The 9,219-nt window shown below is 50.5% G+C and overlaps 1 protein-coding gene and 2 non-coding genes across 3 annotated transcripts; all 3 read left to right on the top strand.

The window, feature by feature from the left end:
- The first annotated feature begins 1,415 nt into the window (after positions 1-1,415).
- Positions 1,416-7,841, top strand: EEF1B2 (eukaryotic translation elongation factor 1 beta 2). Its single transcript, XM_029069890.2, has 6 exons — positions 1,416-1,622; positions 3,565-3,687; positions 6,274-6,400; positions 6,899-6,965; positions 7,366-7,491; positions 7,640-7,841. The coding sequence occupies exons 1-6, from the start codon at positions 1,543-1,545 to the stop codon at positions 7,792-7,794; spliced, it is 678 nt and encodes a 225-aa protein (XP_028925723.1). The 5' UTR covers positions 1,416-1,542; the 3' UTR covers positions 7,795-7,841.
- LOC114813520 lies at positions 6,752-6,830 on the top strand. The gene has a single exon (XR_003761237.1). It is a non-coding gene; the product is annotated as a small nucleolar RNA SNORD51 (small nucleolar RNA).
- Positions 7,094-7,228, top strand: LOC114813531. The gene has a single exon (XR_003761248.1). It is a non-coding gene; the product is annotated as a small nucleolar RNA SNORA41 (small nucleolar RNA).
- Positions 7,842-9,219: the final 1,378 nt, after the last annotated feature.

Raw genomic sequence — 9,219 nt, 5'->3', positions numbered from 1 at the left:
GGCGGGCAGACATCCAGGTAGAGACATCTTGGAGGCAAGAGGAAATACGAGCCTGAAGGGAAGGGGAGAGAACAGGGGAGGAGATGTAGATCTGGGTGTCGTCGGCGTAGAGATGATAGTTGAAGCTGTGGGAACGAATGAGTTCACCAAGGGAGTGAGTGTAGATGGAGAACAGAAGAGGGCCAAGAACTGACCCTTGAGGAACTCCAACAGTTAAAGGATGGGAGGGGGAGGAGGAGCCCGCGAAGGAGACCGAGAAGGAGACCGCGAGGAGACCGAGAAGGAGACCGAGAAGGAGACCGCGAGGAGACCGAGAAGGAGACCGAGAATGAACGTCCAGAGAGGTAAGAGGAGAACCGGGAGAGGATGGAGTCTGTGAAGCCAAGGTGAGATAAGGTGTGGAGAAGGGGATGGTCGACAGTGTCAAAGGCAGCTGAGAGGTCAAGGAGGATTAGAATGGAGAAGGAGCCATTGGATTTGGCAAGAAGGAGGTCACGGGTGACCTTAGAGAGAGCAGTCTCGGTAGAGTAGAGGGGACGGAAGCCAGATTGGAGGGGGGTCCAGGAGAGAATGGTCCATCTTAGCTTTACTGAGCACTCACTATGTGCAGAGCGCTGTACTAAGCGCTTGGAATGAACAATTCGGCAACAGATAGAGGCAATCCCTGCCCAATGACGGACTCACAGTCTAAACGGGAAGACAGACAGCAAAGCAAAGCAGAACAAAACAAAAACAAGACATCTTCAAGATGAACAGAATCAAGAAGAGTTACACCTCATTTACAAAATAAATAGGGTAATAAATAATATATACAAATGAGCACAGTGCTGAGGAGAAGGGGGAAGTGCAGAGGGTGGGAGGAGGGGAGGGGGAGTACAGGGAAAGAGGGACTCAGTCTGGGAAGGCTTCCTGGAGGAGGGGAGGGTTCAGTGGGGCTTTGAAGAGGGGAAGTGAGTCAGTTAGGCTTCGGCAAACTCCGGCCAGAGAAGGCCTCGGCAATCTCTCGAAAAGGAAACTTCGGCCATCTCCGGCCGGAAACAGCTTCGGCAAACTCCGGCAAAGAAGGCTTCGGCAATCTCCGGCCGGAGGAGGCTTCGTCGATCTCCGACCCGAGAGGGCTTCGGCAATCTCCGGCTACACGAGGCTTCGTCGATCTCCGACCCGAGAGGGCTTCGGCAATCTCCGCCTGGACGAGGCTTCGTCAACCTCCGGCTTAACAGGACCTCGGCAACCCCCCCATTCGACCCCTTTCGGAAAGAAAACTAAAGGGTCATCATTTTAGACGACAGAAAGTCAATCGATACACGGTTTTTCGACGCCTTGAATAAAAACGTTTCGACGTGCGGATTCGTCGGGCGGGGTTGAGTAGGCGGAGCGGCGGGCGGGAGGGAGGCCGGACCTTCTTCCCCCGACCTGCCGGCGGCGGAGGGATACGGGAGGTCCCGCAAATATAAGGGAGCGGCGCGACGGAGCCGGTCCTTTTTTCGGCCTGCAGCCGGGGCAGGTGGCGGTGGTGTCCCTTCCTCCCCGTGCCTCGCCGCCATGGGTTTTGGAGACCTCAAGTCCCCGACGGGTCTGCAGCTCCTCAATGATTTCCTGGCGGACAAGAGCTACATCGAGGGGTGAGCGGCGGAGGCGGCGGGCCGGGAGCCCCCATGGTGGGTGCAGCGGCTCCCGGGAGGAGGGTGGGAACGGGCGCCCCCTCCCGGCCAGGAGCAGAAACGCCCTCCCGGGAAGGCGGGGGGGGGGGGGGGGGGCAAAAGCCCTTACACTTCAAGAAGAATAAATGCATCATGTGCTGAGCCCTTACTATGTGCTAGGCACTGTGCTGAGCGCTGGGGGAGGTACCAGGTTACCAGCTTGTCCCACGTGGGAGCTCACAGTCTCCATCCCCTTTTCAATAATCATCATCATAATGGGATGAAGCGCTGACTAGGTGCCAAACGCTGTGCTGAGCGCTGGGGGAGGTACCAGGTTATCAAGTTGCCCCACGTGGGACCTCACAGTTTCGTGGCTCAGTGGAAAAAGCCCGGGCTTGGGAGTCAGAGGTCATGGGTTCTGATCCCGGCTCTGCCCCTTGTTAGCTGGGTGACTGTGGGCAAGTCACTTCACTTCTCTGGGCCTCAGTTCCCTCATCTGTAAAATGGGGATTAAAAGTGTGAGCCCCACGTGGGACAACCTGATCACCCTGGACAGTGCTCTGCACATAGTAAGCGCTTAACAAATTCCAACATTATTATTCATCCCCTTTTCAATAATCATCCTAATAATGGGATTAAGCGTTTACGAGGTACCAGACACTGTGCTGCGCGCTGGGGGAGGTAGGAGATTATCAGGTTGTACCACGTGGGACCTCACAGACTTCGCCCCGTTTTCAGTAATCATCATAATCATACATTGCAATAATGATGGGATTTGATAAGCATATACTATGTGCCAGGCACTGCGCTAAACGTTAGGGTTGATACAACATGGACACGGCCCAGTGAGTCAAAAGGAACTGGGTTCTGATAAATTCTTGTTCCACCACTTTTCTGCTGTGTGACCTTGGGTGAGTCACCTCACTTCTCTGGGCCTCGGTGACCCTCATCTGTAAAATGGGGATTGAGACTGAGGCCCACGAGGAATGGGGATTATGTCAACTCGATTTATTTTGAATCTACCCTAGCGCTTAACACGGTGCCTGGCACATAAGAGTTTAGCAAATACTATAATTCTTATTGTCATCAAAAACTTGTTGGTATTTGCTAAGCGCTTACTATGTGCCGAGCATTGTTCTAAGCGCTGGGGTAGACACAAGGGAATCAGGTTGTCCCACGTGGGGCTCACAGTCATCCCCATTTTACAGATGAGGTAACTGAGGCACCGAGAAGTTAAGTGACTTGCCCAGGGTCACACAGCTGACAAATGGCCGAGCGGGGATTTGAACCCATGACTTCTGACTCCAAAGCCCATGCTATTTCCACTGAGCCACGCCGCGGAGGGTGGGGAGTCTGCTTTCTCTTTAGCTGGGAAGAAGGGGGTGTACGTGGCACAGTCACCAGCGGTCTGTGAGGAGGTCCAAGCAGCAGCCTGGAGTAGTGGATAGAGCACGGACCTGGGAGTCAGCGGATCCTGGGTTCTAATCCTGCCTCTGCTGCCTATCTGCTGTGAGGACCGGAGCAACTCCTGGCCTCAGTTACCTCATCTGTAAAATGCAGATCGAGACTGGGCCACATATGGGACAGGGACGGTGTCCAACTTGATTTACTCATATCCGCCCCAGTGCTTAGTACAGTGCCTGGCACGAAGTAAGTGCTTTAACAAATAACACAATTATTATCATTGCATTGTATTCTCCCAAGCATAATAGTACAGTGCTTAGCACAGGTAAATGCCCATTTAAGATGACTGACGGACTAGGTGGAGTGAGTGCAATATCAGTCCTAAAATGGGGCCTGATCTGGGATTTGCTGCCTAACTCACCGGTTGGGGGGCGAGTCTCCCCGGCCTGTAGTTTGCCCGGCTGCTTGCATTTCGAGTTGGTGTGTGTTCCTTCCTCATCGCCATCTGCTTCGCCCACAGGTATGTGCCCTCCCAGGCGGATATCGCAGTGTTTGAAGCCGTGTCCGGCCCGCCACCTGCCGACCTGTACCATGCCCTCCGTTGGTACAACCACATCAAGTCTTTTGAGAAGCAGAAGTCGAGGTGAGGTTCTTTCCCGGGCTTATTCAAGAGGTGGAGTTAAACACGTTTCCAAGAAACTCGGTATTTTGGCCTCACGAGGGTCTTTAAAGTGTTCAGGGTCACGGAAATCGGAGGGAGAGAGAGGATAGTCCTCCCCATTTTTTCTCAGAACGAGTGAGGAGTAAGAATAATTGTCTGTTATGGGATCGATCCGTGTGGTCATCCAATTGAAGGCCGGCTCTGTTCCTGCTCAAGAGAAGCAGCGAGGCCTAGTGGAAAGAACGCGGGCCTGGGTGGGTAATCTCAGGTCCACCATGTACCTGCTGTGTGACCTTGGCAAGAAATTGTTCTGTGCCTCAGGTCCTTCATCTGCATAACGGGCGGGTTCGTTACCAGTTCCCTCTCCTACTTTGACTGGGAGCCCCATGTGGGACAGGGACTGTCTCCATCCCCATTTGCTTGTATCCACCCGGGCGCTTAGTAGAGTGGTTGGCATGTACTAAGTGCTTCACCAATACCCCGAGTATTATAATAATGCGGGATCAGCTCATCTCGTTGAACCGTTTTCCTCCACACTGACCTGGGCAGACCACTGCAGTTGCTATGCCTCTTTGATTTATGGCCTTTCCACAGAAACTACCAGCAGGTTGCCAGACTCGAGGACTTGGAGTGGACACCAGTCCAATATGGAGGGGTCTGAATTCATCGCTGATAGGGATTTACTTGTAAGTTCAGAATTGAACATCCCGGCATTATAAAGTGGTTAGGGCCTGAAAGTATTCTACAGAGAATTGCGCAGAAGAGCTATCATTTCTATTCCCACCATCCACATTTCCAATTTGCTGCCCCTTCCCTTATTAGATGGGGTGCAGAATTGTCAGGCCCCCAGCATTGATAAGAAAACCAATGTCTAAATCTTGATTTTGAAGGAGGGGTTTGGATTTGGAGAGCAGATTTTAGTCACCATAATCCTTCTGGAATTCAGCCTTTACGCTTTCCCACTTTCTGTCCCCATTATCGCTAGCAGCATCTGTTGACACCTTCACGCAAAAGCCCTGTATTCACTCGAATGAGTACAAGAGTAAGGAAAGATGATCCCTGCCCTCTGGCAGGGGGAGGCAGACACCTAAATAAATTATGACTTGGGTGTGCTGCGGTGCTTTCTAAGTGCAAGCACAAAGACGCAGCGTGGCTAAGTGGAAAGAGCCTGGGCTTGGGAGTGCTAATGTGGGTGCTAATCCTGGCTCTGCCACTTATCAGCTTTGCGACTTTGGGCAAGTCACCTCACTTCTGCGCCTCAGTTTCCTCATTTGTAAAATGGGGATTAACACTGAGCCCCACGTGGGACAATTTGATAACCTCGTGTCTACCCCAGCATTTAGAACGGTGCTTGGCACATAGTAAGCACTTAACAAATACCATCATTATTATTTATGTATTTAGGTGGAGCAGAAAGGCCCAAGGTGGCGTGTTGAGTGATGAAGCACTTGGGGATTCAAAACCCCTTGCACATGTCTCTCTACCTTTTATTTCCTTTTAGTGTCTGTCTCCCTCACTGGGTGGCAAACTCCTTGAGGGAAGAGGTTACGTCTGCTAACAGAGTGGTGGGGGCTAGTGGACTGAGCACAGGATGGGAGTCAGGAGACCTGGGTTCTAATCCTGGCTCTGTTGGCTGTGTCATCTTGGACAAGTACCTTTATCGGTGATATTTCTATTATATTCTGCCCATGACTTCTTGGGTCCTGCATACGGTAAATAGGTAGTAGAAGGGTAGACATACAGATTGGACCCGTTCCCATCCCTCACTAAGGCAAACAGTCCATGGACCCAAGTGGACACTCAATAGCCCTGCTCCCTGAAATGTCGGGAGAGCCAACGTGCGATATCCGATACTAGATTTGTGGACTAGCTGATTCCATAGGGACACGTGTAGATGGCCGTTGGGATGAAAACCCACGTGGTTTTCAAAATAACCAGCTTTTTAATCCAACCCTAATTGCAAATCTGGTAAAAAAAAACAAAACATACAACCTGCAAAGCCAAGCCTTAATATTTGTGTAACTGGATTTATGATACCAAGTGCTTGCTCTGTGCCAGGCACTGTAGGAGGTTCAAAATATTGGACCCAATCTAGCGCTTAGAACACTGTTGGGCTCATAGTAAGCGCTTAACAAATACCGTCATTATCTAAGGAAGGAATGGGATTTAATCCCCAATTAAAATAACTTGCTGCAGGTCTCACAACGGACAAGTGGTGGAGCTGGGGTCAGAGCCCACGTCCTCTGACTTTAGGTCTGTGCTCTTTCCACCATGCCACACTGCTTCCCTGACTGCGCTGTGTATTTTAATTAATGGGGAAACGATGTGGGAAGAACAAGGAGTCGGGGGAATCTGGGTTCTAATCCTGACTCTGCCACTTGCTTGTCAAATGGGCCTGTTCTCCCTCCTACTTAAGACTGAACCTCACGTGGGTGATGATCTTGTATCTCCCCCAGGGCTCAGTACAGTGCCGGGCACATAGTAAGCACTTAGCAAATGCCAAGGTGTTTAATACGATTAGTAATTGGCTTTAAAAGTGTCTTCCTCCCCCTTTCCCACCCCCTCCAGCCTGCCAGGAGTGAAGAAGGCTTTGGGCAAGTACGGTCCCGCCGATGTGGAAGACAGCACGGGAAGTGGTGCCGCTGACAGCAAAGATGACGATGACATTGACCTTTTTGGCTCTGATGATGAGGAGGTGAGTCTCAGCCCAGGACCGCTCAGGGTGTTGGTTGAGCCACCTGGCCCGCAGAGCTTTCCTTTAACCTCATTAGAATTCTACCCATTAGGTTCAGTGCATCTAGTGCTTAGTACAGTGCTCTGCACACAGTACGTGCCCAGTAAATCGATCGCATCGCTCAACTCGAGAACCAAATCGTTCCTTGAAAGGGAATTTTTTCGACAGGAAGCAAAACGCATAAGAATTTCATCGTGCTGACCTGCAGGTGCTGGGCATGGGGTTACTCTTGCTGCACCGGTGACACGGGGGTGTTCGGTTTAAACCAATAGGAATAAAATTAGGCCTAGCAGCACTGATGCTAAAACACGGCTGGCTACATGATGAATCAAATCAAATCACCATCTTTCGGCTGAGATCGTGATGGATCTGCTTTATTCTGACCAAGCTGGCTTATTTGCACACACCATCTAGGACTGCTCTCTAAGATTTGAGTAGTAAACTGTTTTTCTTTGACAGGAAAGCGAAGAAGCCAAGAGACTAAGGGAAGAGCGCCTTGCTCAGTACGAATCCAAGAAGTCTAAAAGTATGTAGTTAATTTTGAAAGTCGCGTTTTTATGACTACTCGTACACTTGTTCCCAGTCAGATAGGTAGCTAACCTAACCCGGAGGGCTAGTTGTCGGTGGGGGTGGGATTCCGTAACCTGGAAGGCCTTCCACAGCTACTGGTCTGCAGCTGTTGTGCTCTGTAGCAGTTGCAGTATTCCATCTGTGGGAAAGAAACTTGTTGACACTGTTCGTTACCCCTTTCTCGGCAACAGAATGGGGTTTTCTGTGCGACAGACAAATGCAACAGAAGATTCCACGTCGTCGGTTGGTGGTGCTTTAATTCGGATGGGCTGGTGGTCCGGAAAGTGTTTGGGGTGTGAGGAGTGATCAAAGTGTCATCACTGGGCACGGTTAATGCTGAATCTCCTATCTTCTAGAGCCCGCACTCATTGCCAAGTCTTCCCTGTTGTTGGATGTGAAACCTTGGGACGACGAGACGGATATGGCAAAATTGGAGGAATGTGTCAGGAGCATTCAGGCAGATGGCCTCGTCTGGGGGTCCTGTAAGTTGGAAATGATTACCTTATTGTATTGGGAATTTTCGTGGTGAAAGGAATTGCTGTCTCCTGGGGGGTGAGGTATGCATACACACCCACAGTTCTTGTTTTTTAATCAGTGCTGCAAATTTTGTGCTTTCCTGTCTCCTTTCAGCCAAACTGGTTCCAGTGGGATATGGTATCAAGAAACTCCAAATTCAGTGTGTGGTGGAGGATGATAAAGTTGGAACAGACATGTTGGAGGAGCAGATAACAGCCTTCGAAGATTATGTGCAGTCCATGGATGTTGCCGCTTTCAATAAGATCTAAGTCATCCTCGAAAATGGTGCATCAATAAAAGAATGTGCAAGACTGGTCTTGTTTGGTCTTGAGTGTTTCCGTTCCAGAGGCCCATATCTGAGTGCCGAAAATTTAAAAGTATTTGCTTACCGTGTGCTGAGCATTGTCCTGAACACTTGGGAGATTGGTCTGCAGATTTGGTAGACATGTTCCCTGATCAGAAGGACCTTCTAGACCAGAAAAGGAGATAAAGATTAGTACAACAGATTTGCTGCGGGGTGCAAATTCAGCTGCAAGGGTTTGAAGCCTGAGGTGTTCTAGAGGCAGCTTGTGGCTTTTCAGGCATGATTGCCCTAAAATGTCCAGCTCCTTCAGTCCCTCCCTCCTGCCCCTTCAACCCCTCCCATTTTTTCCAGTAAAATGGCCAGAGACTATATCCTGCTTTCTCTCAATCAACCCCCTGACCTCATCCCATCACTAAACGCTCAGTTCAGCGTGGCTCAGTGGAAAGAGCTCGGGCTTGGGAGTCAGCGGTCATGGGTTCGAATCCCAGCTCTGCCACCTGTCAGCTGTGTGACTGGGCAAATCACTTAACTTCTCTGTGCCTCAGTTACCTCATCTTGAAAATGGGAATTAACTGAGCCTCACATGGGACAACCTGATTACCCTGTATCTAGCCCAGTGCTTAGAACAGTGCTCTTCAAATAGTAAGCGCTTAACAAATACCAACATAAGAGTTGGTAGGCAGGTTCCCAAGCCCCCTCATCTCCCCACCTTTTGCAGGGCCAGGATGTGTCCTGCCCTGCACCTACCGTGGGGACTCCTGGGCCTCCACCTCGTGTGGGCAGAAAAAGACCTCACTCAGCCACTTACCCCTTTACTCCCTGGTGGCCCATCAACCGTGTGCTCTCCAATGGCTTCATCCCCACTGCTTTTAAACATGCCCACGTCTTCCCTATCCTTAAATAACCCCTCCCTTGACCCCATGGTTCCCTCCAGTTATTGCTTCGTGTCCTTACCATTCCTTTCTAAATTCCTTGAGCGAGTTTCTGGCTTCTGTCCCCTTCACAGAAACCACCTGCCTTCTCACAGGTCACAAATGATTGCCTTCTTGCCAGAACAACGGTCTCTAAACCTCGATCTCAGCTGCCTGACACATTGACACTGTCCTCTAGCTGCTCATTGTCAGTCTCTTGGACCGACCACTTGGCCTCCCACCCTCTTAACTGAATGACCTTCAGGGTTCATTCTGGGTCCCCCTGCAGTCTCCATCTACACCCACTCCCTTGGAGAAGTCATGTCCCATGGCTTCAATTACCACCTCTATGCAGACGATGTTTTCCAGCCTTGCTCTCTCTCTCTGCAGTCTTGCATTTTAGTGCCTAAAAGATGTCTCTATTTGGGAAGTTCTCCCATCACTGCAAACTAAACATGGCAAAAGCGGAACTCCCTCCT

This window comes from Ornithorhynchus anatinus, chromosome 7 (assembly GCF_004115215.2).
Source record: "Ornithorhynchus anatinus isolate Pmale09 chromosome 7, mOrnAna1.pri.v4, whole genome shotgun sequence".
In the NCBI taxonomy this organism is placed as follows: domain Eukaryota; kingdom Metazoa; phylum Chordata; class Mammalia; order Monotremata; family Ornithorhynchidae; genus Ornithorhynchus; species Ornithorhynchus anatinus.
This window is presented reverse-complemented; position numbering and strand designations above follow the sequence as displayed.